Raw genomic sequence first — 15309 nt, forward strand, 5'->3', positions numbered from 1 at the left:
CTACACAATGAGCAAGCGTTGCAACAGTGGGATATAAACCTGTTCAGTGGCCAGCTGAGAGCCAGATTTGAAGATGAATCCCAGGCCCTGCAAGCTGAGATAGAAATCCACAGCCTGATATACAGAGGTTGCCTAGCTAAAGAATACGTCTGGGAATTCCAGAAAACTGCAGGTAGAATCAGACAGTGACCAGAACAATCACTGATTCACCACTTGAAAGAGGGGTTGGACCAGGATTTCTTCCAACATGCACCTACCAGAGTTTCCCGATCAACTCTGTGAATGGTATCGCATGGTTGTGACCCTGGATATCGAGTTGGCCCACTGCAGGAAACCCAGCACCACTGAACCAAAGCCAAGATGAAGCCAGGAAAAATGCCTATTTGGACAACAACCATCGACCACTCCTGCAACCAACGCTCTCTGGGCACCCACTGGAGCTCCCATCAAGTGCTACAGGTGTGGCCAGCAGGGTCACCAGGCTGCTGATTGCCTGGCTCCAGCCCTTCAGGGCAGAGGTGTACCTGCCACTATTGCCAAGAAAAAATACCGCAGAAAGGACAGGAGAGGATGAATTGGACACACCAAGATTAAGCCATCAAGCTCTCACCTTCCACCCAGGGAGGAGAAATAGCTCCAATTGAATGTCTACAGCTCCCAGCGCCTTATGACAGCAACAGTGACGACCCTATGGTAAGTCAGTCTATCCCCACCTTTCATCATTGCTGCCAAACGTATCATGCCAAAGATTGGGACACAGGCAGACTTAAATGTCGTAATAGACTCGGGCTGCACGAGGTGCGTGATCAGCCTCCCAAATGTACTTAAATGAGAATCCGTGCCAAGATGTTACCCATAGCCAAGAAATTTGAGCAGGCAGATGGGTCTTTGATGGGAGGTTCCCCAGCGACTCATTTAACTGAGCCGGTCTGTTTGGAGATGGATCAACATTGGGAGATCATCCGCTTTGTAGTAATTCCAAAAATGACCGAGATTGTAATTCTGGGATTAGCATGGCTTGACAAATGGTGTCCCACCATTTGGTGGGAGAATGGGGTGAGAACATTGAGGCTAGCGAAGAGGCCCCTCCCACCTTCAGAGACCAGTCAAATAAAGAGAATAACTGACGCCAAGGTAGAGGGGGAATTGATTGAGCCACTGAAAGCCACCATGGACCAAATCCCAGGGGTCCCGCTCATTCCCGTGGAATACCGAGGCCTAGCAGGGACTTTCAGCGAGGAGGACTGCGACATACTTCCCCTTCATTGAACTGCCAATTGTCTATGACCCCCAGAGAGGTGAACGGGTTAAGGGAGTACATAGACAAGAACCTAGCCAGGAGTTTTATCGAGCCAGCCAAATCACGAGTAGCTCTCCAGTGCTATTCAAGGAGAAGAAAGATGGTTCTTTGAGTTGTACGTGGATTTTAAAGGATTAAATGCTGTTAGCTTGGAAAATATGTATCCTCTTCCCCTGATGAAGGACATGCTAGCCCACCTAGCTAGAGGGAAGATCTTTACTAAGCTGGACCTAAGGGAAGCTTATTATTGAGTAAGAATCAGAAAAGGGGATGAGTGGAAGACAGCTTTCAATTGCCCCCTGGAAAGTTTCCAATTCAAGGTAATGCCTTTTGGCCTTCAGGGGGCCCCTCCCATATTTATGCAGCTGATCAATCAGATGCTGCATGATCACTTCTACAAGGGGTGTTAATCTGCCTTGATGACACCCTTATTTACACAGAAACCATGGAGGGGCATGTAAAGTTGGTCCGTGACCTGCTCAAGAAACGTAAAGGCAAATCTCTATGCTAAGCTGTCTAAAGGTGAATTTCACCAATCCCACCTTGACTATTTAAGGTATCGACTTTCCAGTGAAGGGGTGGAGATGGACCCTGCTAAAGTTAGGACTGTATTGGAATGGCAGCCTCTGAGGACTCACAAACAGCTACAGGTTTTTTGGGTTTCACACACTTTTACTGGCAGTTCATTCCTTCCTTTGCCACAATAGCTTTACCAATCACTGAGTTATTGAAAACTGGTAAAGCTGGAGGGAGACCTCGCCCAAGTCAACCTTTGAAATGGACTATACAATGCCAAGTGGCATTTGAACAATTGTGTTGTGGGGGAGCCAATCCTCAAACACCCCGACCCAGAGAAACAATTCATCATCCAGGTGGATGCTAGTTTTGTTGCTGTAGGTGCCGTATTTCTGCAAAGAAATGACAAAGCGCAACCATGCGCTTACATCTCAAAGAAACAGACATGGAAAGGCGATGGGCTGTATGGGAGCTTTTGTGGTAAGATGGGCGTTACTCACTTGGCAATTTCTAGAGGGGAGTGAAACTCCTTTCAAGGTGTGGATCAATCCTGTCACAGTTGAGTTAAAATTCCCATGAATGTTAGGAAAAGTTCACCTTGTCTTCCATTGCAGTTTATTAAAGCCAGTTACAGAGTCAACATTGAGGACGATTCCAAAAAAAGCACTGGGTTTCATTGTGGTAGAAGATGGGACTCTATGAAATAAAACACATTCTTGATTCTAGATTATAAAAGGGGAAGCTGCAATACTTGGTGCAGTGGAAGGGGTATCCCTTATTGGAAGCAACATGGGTGAAAAGTGGGGGTGTAAAGGCTGGAAGGTTAATACAGAGATTTTATGAGAAACATCCCCAGAAGCACAAGGAGGATTCTTACCTATTATTTCTGTTTCTTTCACAGGAATTGCTTTCTCCTTAGTGGGGGGGGGTCTGACTGTCAACTGTACAACGAACCTGGTTGCAGCCATTTTTGCCATTCTAGGTTGCCACAAGAAAGGGAGGGGGAAAAGGTATTTCTTGTAGCTTAAACATGGGAAAATCTTGTGGGAACCAAGGTCATTCCCACACCGTAGTGGAAGAGGAGGATCACTTAGTCAGAAACCCCGCTGAGTCATTCTATTGGATAGCATTAGTAGAGGGATGGAAATTATTACATTGTATTACTTTGATTCTAGGAGTGAAAGTTTAGATTTGGTTTCACTTTTGACCATGCTGATGCTATGCATCCAATAAACGCGTTCTTTGAGGAACTTTCCTGCCTCAGGGTTCTGATTTATTGGTTTCATTCATCGGAACCTTGACACTTGGTTTGCCATTATTTTCTTCTAGAATGTTTTCGTTTCAGGTTCCTATCTAGCCTACACCTCTGGAATATTGTAGTGGTCTCCCTTCTGAGTATTAGTTAGACCCCAATCTTACTTAGCCTTTCAAAGTTGACCATACTACAACCTGGTATAGGTGTTAAATTTAACATACTTGGGTATTAAAATCTTAACATACTCATGTATTAAAAATGTGTATAGATTCTAACTTTAAAAGTGGCATTGCTTTGGGAAGCATTAGTAATTGGCAGTAGAGGGTTTGCTTCTTGGTAGTCAATATAAGTAAAAGCACTACATAAATAAAAGCAAAATGCTCCAGAGATCTCTATTGGTTAAGGTATGCAATTGGGTGATATTTTTGGTAGTTTACTTGAATTTTAAAGGAAATCTGAACTTCTTTGCTACTTATCCCTTATACAGTTGTATGGATAACGGCCCTCGTTGCCCAGCTCCATATTGTGGTTCGTTGTTTAAAGTTACTGCCACAAAAATAATTGCGAATGAAAGTTCTACTCTCTGACCTTTTATACTGCTTAGTAATAGCTTAGTTTTGATTTCAGTTATATACCTGGCATATTTACTTCACTCTTTAAAATATAAGTATATTCATTCCATTCCCTACATGCAAATTTTACCCAATGAAAGGTATTCCTATATGCACATTTTGAAGCTTTTAATAAACTTTCCAGATTGTACTTGGCAATGAAAAACATTTTTTTCAATTTATACCGATATTTTTAGGTATAGGATAGGATAGCAATGATCACATGTGTCTCACAGCTAATATACAACTCCCAGCACCCCCAAAATTATTCTGCTACATTTAACCAGTGCAATTTTTTAAAAAAATCAAAGGTGCAAATGGGGTTCTTGTTGTTATATTCCAGAGTCACAATTTGCAGCAGCAACTTCAGCCCTTTGGAGAGAGATTTGAGAAGATAGGAATGAGAGAAGGTGACTACTCCTGTGCCCACACTTTAAATCCCCAAACAATATCAAATAAGTCAAAAATTCTGACTTTTCATCTCCATGTTCATTTTGCTTTGGTTCAACATTAAACCTAGTTTCAAATTTACTATTTTCTTTATGAAACTTACATAAATCATCTAGTACTTATTCTCAGATTGAGATTGTTAGATATCTTTCTTCCAACAGTGACCTCCAAAAACATTTAGTTCTCATAATTCCCAGAGTCAATTACTTCAACAGATATGTATATTTCATTCCATTTAGGATCAAGATCTTTCTATAGTCTTTCTCTCCAACAGTAGCAAGTCATCTACTTGGCCAAATATAATTGTAAGGCCACCACATTTGAATTAGATCTTTAGCATTTGTCATTCCATTGTCTCAATTGAGCCTTGTTGACTCAAATCTTCTGTATCTGATTTCAATAGGTTCTACATCATCTATATATGTATGCATAGAATAGAATAGACTAATAATTTTATTGTCACTCTGAATGTACACTAATCGGCATACAGCTCTCGCCACCTCCAATATACACTAAATATGACATAAATAAATACAGAATTATGCATATACCCACATATATTATATGACACAGAGGAACAACACTGTCTCGTTTGGATTATGAATACATGTGCATGGAGAGAAAAACAAATCTTGTGAGTTTACCAGACGGATGGCATAGGGAACAAAGCTATTACAGAATCAGGTAGTCCTGCTAGAAATACTTCAAAACCTGTTTCACTTTCTTAAAAGAAATTGTATACCATTTTTGCAAAACCAGTGAATTTTGTCAATTAATTTACTTGCTAATCTTTTGTGTTAGATTAATTTCACCCAAAATATATTATCTTAGTAAATGATCCTAATTCAGTAATAGTGAAAGTGCAGATTGTATTTCTTTGGTGGAAATCAGGAAATTATTGTGCTCACAAACCTGGTATATCAAGTAATGACACTATTTTATTACATCTTGCTTAATATTCTAATGAGGCATTGGAGTGATTTCTTGTTCTGTTTAAAATATGTGTCTTATTCGATCTACAAGTAAATTATTTTAAATGACAGCTTATTTAACTTCTGGGGTTTTAACTTCAACAGATTGTTGCTAGAAAAAGTACAAACGTGAAATACCTGGTATAGTTTTTCTTTGTTTATTAAACATTTTGAAAATAATTTCCCTGCAATAAAAACTTCAGAAACAGTGTGAAAAATTTACACCATAGTGCCTAGTTTTAAATTATTTGTTTTCTTACTTAGATGAATCCCAGACAGTGGAGCCATATATCTGAAAGTGCCAAAGATCTAGTTCGGCGTATGCTTATGCTTGACCCAGCTGAAAGAATAACTGTTTATGAGGCACTTAATCATCCTTGGCTGAAGGTATGAAGAACAAAAATCTTAAAAGATACAAAAGTCCTTTCACATATTTATTTACTAACATAAATTACATTCTTATAAGTCCATTGATAATTTATATAATAATTTATTTGTGCTTATTCTATAAGTATCCATTGTTCTGGGTAACAGAACGTAAATACAATTCTAAATTCACTTAAAATTTTAAAATGACATTAAAACTAAAATATTTAATGTGTTAAAATTTGAGTTAAAAAGTACCTTTTTAGCCCCCCCCCCCAACTCTACTAAGTGGCCAAATGGAGTATGCCAAAAAGGCGACATTTATTATTGATATTAAATATATTTGTGGCAAAAGCCTACAAAAGTGTCCCAAAGAGGACTGTAACTATTCGGAAGATTGTATATGAATAGCCCTATTGATAATTTTACCCTAAACCCTCTTGTTTATTTAAACATACATTGAGTTCTTTACTCTTGTTTATTTCTTTTAAAAAATAATAATATACAGAGTAAAGCGTTCTTTGCAAAAACTAGGATAATTGCTGGTATAAATATCTAAACAGTAGTAAATAGTCCTACATTTCCTTGATGAGAGTTATTCCAGAACATCTTTAAGAATTATTTCTAGGAGCTTGTTCTATTTAGCTGTTAGATTTAGTGGTATTCTTTTTAAAAAATTTAAAAAAATAAAAATTACAAGTTGACATAAATTTCCTTTAAACAAATTCTCTATTATTCAATTGCCCTATTACACCCAATAATTCTCTTTATAAATGCATATGAATATATACATACATATTTATATATGTACAGTATATAAATTTGGGCCGACATAGTCAATTTGCACCAAAGGTCTGGAAATAGATTAAGATTCTTTCCACCAAAACTACTTGAACATTTTTGCACCAAAACTTCTCATACATTTCCCATCATTTTCTGCAGTCATTTTAGTTGTGTATCTTGTCTCATACTTTCTTGTGTACCTGCAGTAACTACTACTGTTACTATGGGATCAAAACAGCCGCCAACATCTTGTACTATCCTGTTGTTCAAAGTGAAAAGGGAAGGAATTTAACACTGAAACAAAGTTGGACATAATTATGTTGCAACAAAGCTGGTGAAAAATCTCTGGCCTTTGGCAAATATACTAGAGAGAATATAACATTAATAAAATTCATAGTGCCATGGTGCATTCCACATCTTGTATGCCATGATAACCATATGCATTAGAAATCCAGCTATAGAAAAGACTGTACCCTTGACACTGTATCCTACACCTTTCTTTTTCCTACCAATTTAACAAATTGTTTGTATGAATTCACTTTATAAAATGTTTTAGGAGAACATAATCCTAGTGTAAAGCTAGGGAAACCTGTGCTGATAATCCCACCAGGAAAATTTGTAACCATAAGATGATAGTTGGCTGCTGTTAATCTTTGATACCCATAAATATGTATTCTCAAGCCCTATTCACTAAGCAGAGCAATATCTAATCAGAAGGACAAGTACTCTATCTCATACTATCCTGTTTGCAAATAGCTTTTTATGTGCTCTGAAACCAAAAGTAGTTAGATAATTTATAAACAGTGTAGACTGATTTTTCATTTTATTTGGAATTTTATATAAAAAGTGCTTTAGTCTCATGTTTGTGAAATACTACTGAATATAATAAAATTACATTACTGTCTATAGGAGCGTGATCGCTATGCATATAAGATTCATCTTCCAGAAACTGTGGAACAACTGAGAAAATTCAATGCAAGAAGAAAATTGAAGGTAAAAGAACAATAGCACACCTATGTTAAACTTATGGTACAGGTTTGTAGCAATAATACACCATAGAAATTGACTGGCTGTGTTAGGATTCAATTTGGAATAGATACTTTGGGATGTACAAGAATATGAACACAGCATTTGTCTGCTGTTTATCAAAGCAGCTACATCTGTTTCCATGATCACAATAAAATCGTGCACTCCTGGAAATGGACCCAGCTGATTTAATGAGTCTGAGATGGTACATTTATGTTCCCATGTGTTCCGCAATACCTCTTCCAAATCAAATATCAACATTCATTGCATAATCCCATTATTTAATTGAAAAATGCAATATATTTTTTGAAATCAAAAATTGGCAGAGATATTTGTGACTGATGTATACATTTCAGTAAGTTGTTTTGTGGTCTCCGAAGTCATGAATTTTTTTACATATACATCTCTCCTTTAATATAAGACTATACTGTTGCATATCTGATTCTCCTTGGAGATTCCGTCTTTGATAAGAGAACTATTCCCCTTTGAAAGTATTCTTTGTTCTCTATAAATATCCAATTTGGGGTCATTTATATAATGATTAGAGCGTAGAATATTCTACATTAAAGAAGGCTTGATGGAGTTGCTCTCTTCCTTTGTTTACATTATTAGTGATTATGAATGTTTTTTACTTTTCCTCAGAAGCCACCCTTCTACACATAAAATATATAAATAACATGTAGAAGCAGCTTTGATAGCAATATCTGAACCAGCTGGGGCTTAAAACTATAAATCCAAAGCATGTTACACTGAGATAAGCATTAGTTTTTCTAGAATTTTCACATAACACAGCTAACCTTCATACATACAATACTTTTTCCTCGTAAATGTTATAAAAGATACTTTCCTTTTTTGGTACTAACCATAGAAACAGTATCAAAAATCCTCTCAAGCACATGTGTTCAGTTGCTGCACTATATATTTGGGCAGAGATAAACCAAAGGATTATTTCCCAATTATCACTTTTACATAGAGACAATATTGTTTGAGCTAGGCTTCCTTCAGTTAAGAGGATAATGTCAGTGGTTAGAATTCAGATATCACTGCAGAGCAGTATCTTCTTTAATTCAGGCAACTAAAGCAGACTGGTCATGGTCAAACAAACACAACTGCATTAATAGATCTCTTTAGACTAATAAGGTTTCTTTTTACATCCTATGTTTTTGTAATCAAGACACACTTGTTTATTTGTGTCAAAAATAATTTTTAAGCTAGTTTAAATTATTACAATAATATAAAACAAGCTTAATTATGCTTTCTTATTTATATACAGTTGTCAGACAAAATTTATTGTTTTGAGTTGCATAAAATAGTAGGTGATGGGTGGGCATATTTTAAAAAATAATACCATTCTTTACCTGAACTTTTGCCTGTTTGCGGAAACATTCTAAAGGTCATAGAAAACTAATACTTGTTCCTTTCATTTCAAGAATTGTTTTGCATATCTCAATTGAACTAGCTTCTTGGTTATTTTTTTTAGTATATTAACAGAAATTTGGAGAACATTTTTTGTCCTACTTCATTATTATATGTCACATTCTTTGCTTATGTTTTTGAATTAGAGATTTCTTTTTTTAGTTCTCAGCATAGATCAGCAGGTAGATATTTGAGTTTGAAGGCTGAACTGTCTTATTGGAACCATGATTGCAGCTTCATATTTATTATTTAGTTTCTACCTTTCAATATTTTTGTAACTGACTTGGATAAAAAAAGAAAATTGGTTATCAGATTAGTAGTTGACACATTGTCATCTGCAAATATTGTAATAGAATCTTAATAGAACGTTGAAAATAGGAATATAATTCAAAACAAACAATTGGGTTAGAGAAATGGGCTAAAAATAATGGAATTAACAAATGAATAGGATGTATTCATACTTGGTAACAGTACTTGCAAAAAAGATTTTAGAATAATAGTTAACTGCAGCCTGAATATGAATCTGTAGGGTAACCAGGGCAGATGAAATTTTAGACTGCATCGACATAAATAAAATTTCCAAATTATAGGAAGTAATAGTCCCATAATTTTACTTTGATCACATTACAAATAATATATTGTAACTAGTTCTGGGCATGATATTTTTAAGAATGATTCAGAAAAATGTAAACAGGTTCAGAAAAAAAAGCTGCAAGATGATTAACAAGCTAGGAGCAATCCTGTGAATAGTGTCCATATACTGGAGAGGATGTGACACAAAAGGTCAGGACCTGTTATTAATCATTCCGGAATGCAAAATATAAAATAATTTCTTTAAATTGGAGAGAGAGAGATTCCAGTGGCTGTTAGAAAAACTTCCTAGAAAAAAACTGCCCAGAGAGATGATAGACTCACTTTCAATAGATCTATTCAGGCAGAGACTAGACAATCAGGCTTTATGCAGTGAGCATGGGGTTAGAACTGATGCCCTAAAAGCTCCTTTCAACTTTATATATCTTGTAATTTGTTATGTTTATTAAGAAGAATTAAGTCCAGGACAGTGAATTCTGTTTTCCATCTTCTGCCTTCAGAAAAATGATGTTACTAACCAGACAAGAAAAAACAATTTTGAATGTTTCATTCTCAATTAAAAGATACCGTATGTCCAGCAAAAAACAGGAGTATTCAAAATTTTCACTATTAAGAGTGAAAAAAACTCTTTATCAGTTTCAAGGACAAAGCAGATATGCCTTCCAGTGAACAATTTGTGTACAGTACGTGTGGTAATGCATAATACTTTTATAAAAGATCAAAGAAAACAAGCTTTTCTTCTATCCTGGACGTATGTATGGCACTAAGTCTCTTTACAGATGACCATAGCTATCTTGTACAGTTCTAAAATATTTTCTGAACTGTATGTCCAGTTGAAAATTTCCACACCATTTGGAAATAACCAGTTTTATTATGCAAACACTTAAGATTCTTCTGATTAATTCCAACGGTGAATATTAATCTAAAGTGATTCATAAAATTTGATGAAATAACTTTGATGTGCAATTAGTAACAAGTTTTATTTATCTAGGGTGCAGTACTAGCAGCAGTATCAAGCCACAAATTCAATTCCTTCTATGGTGACCCCCCTGAAGAACTGCCAGATTTCTCAGAAGACCCTACCTCCTCAGGTACTTTTATTAAAAGTATATTAAGCTGTTACGTAGTTTTACAGATGCTTCCAAAACCAGGTAAGACCTCATTAAGATAAATTTGGCTTTACAGAATTTTTCCTATAGACTATGCAAAAAATGGTAGATAGGACACTATGCAAATGGTGGTCCAATTTATACAAAAACTTAATGCAGAAATTACTGAGATAACACATAAACTAGGGACTGACTATATTTTGACATCTACATTATTTGAGTTCAGTTTAATTCATGCTTTCAATTATTTGTTTAAATAGTGCTGTTAGAATGCTATAGTTCTAATTTGATCAATTTTTTTACTGATGTATCATTATTTTAAACGTCCAAACCAGTTCTGAAGCCAGTCTAGAGTTGTGCAAAGCCCCAAACATATTAACATCTTTGAAAATTTGAAGACAGATCCGATTAACTATGTAAGCGCAGTAAAGATTTATATACACAAATACAAATATGCTTCTTGAGTTTCTGCTTATTAAAAGTTGCATTATATTATTAATATTGACAAATCCACTACCAAACAAGATAATTTGGTCAATTGTTGTAACACACAAGAAATAAAGACAGTTCTTTTGCTCTTTTAATAGTCTTTGTACTATTGCAAAAAGAAAAATGAAAGTAATTTCTGACTGTTCTTTTTTTCTTCTGTAGCTTTAATTGTAACCATCCTTGCATTGTTGTTTGGAGAATATTTGAAATAGCAGAAAAGTTTTCTTCTGTAAAAGTCGCAGTGCAAATCTTGTAGGAAGACATAGAAGGCAGACTTTTGAGGACTTGGGGAATATGAACTGTATTATTTTACCCTTTTGCATTTTTTATCCCTTATAGCCCAACTGAAGCAAATTCTTATTTTTTTTGTTTCCTGTGATCTTTCACCCTGTTAGAGAGATAAGGAAAGGGCAGGTAGTCCTTGACTTACAACAGACTCACAAAAGGTACTTATGGTCAGGTCTAAAGGTCCAACAGCCTGCCCTGCAGTCATTTTGCTACATTTTGGGTACACAGCAATTGACCCACATTTAAAGCCACAACAGTGTAATGCCTTTTAGTACCCCCTGAAGCCTGCTCAGGCTCCCCTGAATGGCTGATTGGCTGGATTGGCAGCAGGCCAATGCCTGCAAGAACACAGTAGCTTTGCATGTATAGCCCCTGCAACCAATCTCCCCAGGTGGCTACCTGGGTTGGAACCAACCGAGGCCTCCTGACCCACAGCTGGTTTATATCTACCCGTGAATCCAGGGCCTCTCCAACCTGTTGAATCACTCCCTCACTCCGCTTAACAACCCACATGGTTGTTTGACAACAGCAGGATGGTGGTTGTTGAGTGAATTAGTCATATTACATCTCATTTAACAACTGCTTCATTCAGCAACAGAGATTCTAAGCTCAACTGTGGTCATAAGTCAAGGATTACCTGTAGTTGGAAATAATAACGGTTGTGAAACTAGTACGATTTACTAATGTGACTATGCTAGCTGAGCCGAGCTGTTCCAGTCTTTTTCTTTGTGCATTTATATACATTTGTATGTATTTATGTGAAGACAGTACTTTGTATGAGAGAATGATTTAAGTATATGTGTGTATATACAAACACACAGAGAGAGATGACATAAATTATTTTGCAAATAGGATTTCATTCCTCCATGCAATTTTTGTCAATACTCATAAATGTGTTAATATTTATTTTTTGTCTTGGCTTTATTGGTGAGATCGGTGGCACACACATTTAATAAATGAATACATAGTTTTCTGACTATTGTATTGCATACATGTGTATACATGTGTATATATGCAAGTGTTTGTGTGAATACATTGTGTGTAAAGGCTCCAGTATAGGCTTCAGAGATGGTTGACAACTTTAGTTGACAAAGCAGGAAAATTAGGTAGTGCGGATATTTCCCAATATAGTTAGTCCTCATTTAACGAAGATAACTAAGACCATCACTAAGTGATGCAGTCTTAAAGCATGACATCATGAGTGTAAGGCCATGCCTCAGCTGAATCTCTCAAGAAAGCAGAACTAATGAAACTGGTATCATTTCAACAGGAACTTTTATTGAGAGTTAGTGAAAGCAAGAGAAGGCAGGAAGGATCTGAACAGCACATGTGAATTCGCTAGGTTACACACCAAGTTTAAAATCCCTCCCAACTTCCCAGTCCATAGGAGCCAGTCCAGAGGTGTTAAAATGTGAAAACTCTGGACGGAGACAGTGATAAGAAGATGTTTCCCAGGCATCTCTCCCGCAGAGCAGATGGCCTTGGGCAATTCCCTCCCCCCCATTACATTCCCCAGAAAGATATCAAGTGAAGAGGAACTGAGTAAACAAAGCAAAGCTAAGCACAGTACAGATGAGCTCCAAAGGGACCCCCTCCCCTCAGAATGGCAGCATCCCAAAAGAGATCTATAGGGACCTGACATTGTGACTGCATTGCTTAGAGACAGAAATTCCAGCACTTCCAGTTGCTATTGTTAAGCAAGGACATTACACGGTTGCCATTTGCCACCACCTACCAATTTCCCCATTACTTTGCTTGTAGGAAGCCAACAAAAAAGGTTGCAAATCTTCTGGGATTCTGTAATTTTGTGATTGTGAGCCAGGCACAGATCATGATCATCCAGATCATGTTCATGTGACCATGGAGATGTTCTGGCTGCCATAAGTATGAGGACCAGTTGTAAGTACCAGCCATTCAGCCCCATTGTAAGTGAATAGTCACTGAACAAGTGGTTAAGTGAGGGTCACCTATGTAGCTTCCTTATGTCGACTTTTCCTTTTGGAAACAGTATATTGTCTTAACTTTCTTTGGGATAAAAAGAATCATCAGCTTGATAAAATAGTTTATATGAGTAGACTTTGGATTCATATATATCAGAAATATCAAAAACAAAATGAAAATCCCTAAGTATAAGCTACAATAAAAATTAACACTAGCAAAAAAATGAAATATTTAAATTGCTTCAAATACTATTAGTATTTGGAATATAGGGATATAATTCATTAACATGCCCTAACTAAGTTTGCTAAATGGGATCTTTTGGAAAAGCATTATATTATTATTAAAAGGAAATAACACCAATTTTTTTTCCTATTTGATAGCTATTGATGCTTTTGCTATACTCATTTTTGTAGAGGATAAGTGCCACTAAATTTTATCAAAATTATGTGTATGTATTGCAGTATAGAATTAATATATCCAATCAAAGTGGCACATAATAAGTATTTTCATATTCTTTCAGATTTAATACATGCACTTATTATAAATTTTCAGATGATTGGTCTTTCCAATGTAAATAAGATTTAGTAGTTTTCTACTTGCTCATCCGTGCATTTTATTTATTTATTTATTTACCGGCATTATTTTGCTTTCTTGTTTTAAAATAACTTGCGCTAGAGGGACGTGTGAACTCCTAGATTTTGCTTTAGATTTTTTGTTTAACGCATTTTTTTTAGAATTCTGACTTGTAGAATGCAGTGTTAGAATTCTGACTTGTAGCTAAGAATGATTGACTTGGAAATCTTAATAAAAATCCCATTCTATCATGAACCCACTAGAAAACTTTCAGTAAGCCTCCTAAACACAACCTCCATACTTCCAGCAGTTAAGAGGGCAATATCTAGTTATGTTACAAGCTGGGCTAAAATGCTTTGAAGATTCAAAAAAGCTATATAAGTACTATTAGTAATTATGATTATTAGTAATTATGTGTATATATGATATTTTTATTCTTTTTGTATTTCTAAGCTTATAGAATTTGGTACATTTTCAGAATTATATTTTAACCATCTTGCTCTTGGTAGCCAAACAAAATTGAAAACTAATGGAAAAGTCAATAGAAACATCATTTTAAACATCCTGATTCTGGTTTACATATTATCTCTTTTTCCACATACTTCTCTTGATGCATGTTCAACTCAGAATACATAAGATCTTCATACATAAGAGGAATCCACATAGTATATCCAGTTTTAGGGATATTTAAGAAAAAAAGCCTTCAGAGCAGTTTTATATTAACAGTAATTGATTATTTCCACACCATAACTTTAGTTACTCATGGTTTGCTGCTTAACCATTAATAGTTTGCTTTTCTCGATTCTGTTCCACCACTCTGTCCTCTGCCTGCTCAATCTCATAAATTTTTGCAGCACTGTGCCATAGTAAGAAAATTACATATTCAGTAAAATACAGTAGAGGAATAATTTCTAAGTGTCATTAAGTGATACTATATATGCACATCTGTATCTTGCTTAAAAATCAAGTTCATATTTTTGTCAGAGGGGAGAATAAAGAAACTTTTCACCTTATCAGCACACAAAAACTTACCCTACCTGACTTTCCTGACTTTCAATCACTAAGGCTTTTAGATTTATTTTTTTTAGGACATCTGAACTCTTGTATCATTTTAATAATCCACTATCCAGTTGAAAATTCACACTGTCTCTGAGATACCATATTCATAGAGATGCCAACCAGTTGTGAGATTAACTGTTTCAATCTCCTGTTCTTTTTCCACATCAGTGCAAGGCAGAATGAAAAGCCTGGGTCAGTGGACAATAAAAAGTTAATGTTCTTTCCTTATAAATGTTCCTTTAGAATCAAAGTTGGAAACGCAGTATTAGGCATTAAAGAATATAATCCAAGTCTGCAATCTCATTACATCTCAACGCAATCACTGTTGAAAACTATTCCACTTTGCTTTCTAGGGTGTTTTCCCCCTTCTGCTGTGAAAATAATTTTTCTTTTCAAATCTGACTGGGCAGAAGAGATTGGGCTTAATGTGCTAAAGTAGGTGGCTTTACAGGTTTCTACAAGTGTTGTGTTGCCCATCTTGACTATATAATTTATAGGCTAGAATTAAGGCTGTTAAATACAGTGAGATTTCTGATTACACCATAGCTATAAGATCCGGCAGAAG

At 35.8% G+C, this 15309-nt stretch overlaps 1 protein-coding gene across 4 annotated transcripts in view; it reads left to right on the forward strand.

Annotated features, from left to right (window-relative positions):
• The window catches only part of CASK (calcium/calmodulin dependent serine protein kinase), a 166268-nt gene that overhangs the window by 86085 nt on the left and 64874 nt on the right, over positions 1 to 15309 (forward strand). For all 4 annotated transcript variants that reach the window (XM_081327004.1, XM_081327005.1, XM_081327006.1 and 1 more), the window contains exons 8-10: positions 5368 to 5490; positions 7162 to 7245; positions 10277 to 10376. In XM_081327004.1, the coding sequence (XP_081183130.1) occupies positions 5368 to 5490; positions 7162 to 7245; positions 10277 to 10376 (307 nt within the window). The remainder of the gene's footprint in view (positions 1 to 5367; positions 5491 to 7161; positions 7246 to 10276; positions 10377 to 15309) is intronic.

This window comes from Vipera berus, assembly GCF_964194415.1.
Source record: "Vipera berus genome assembly, chromosome: 4".
In the NCBI taxonomy this organism is placed as follows: Eukaryota; Metazoa; Chordata; class Lepidosauria; order Squamata; family Viperidae; genus Vipera; species Vipera berus.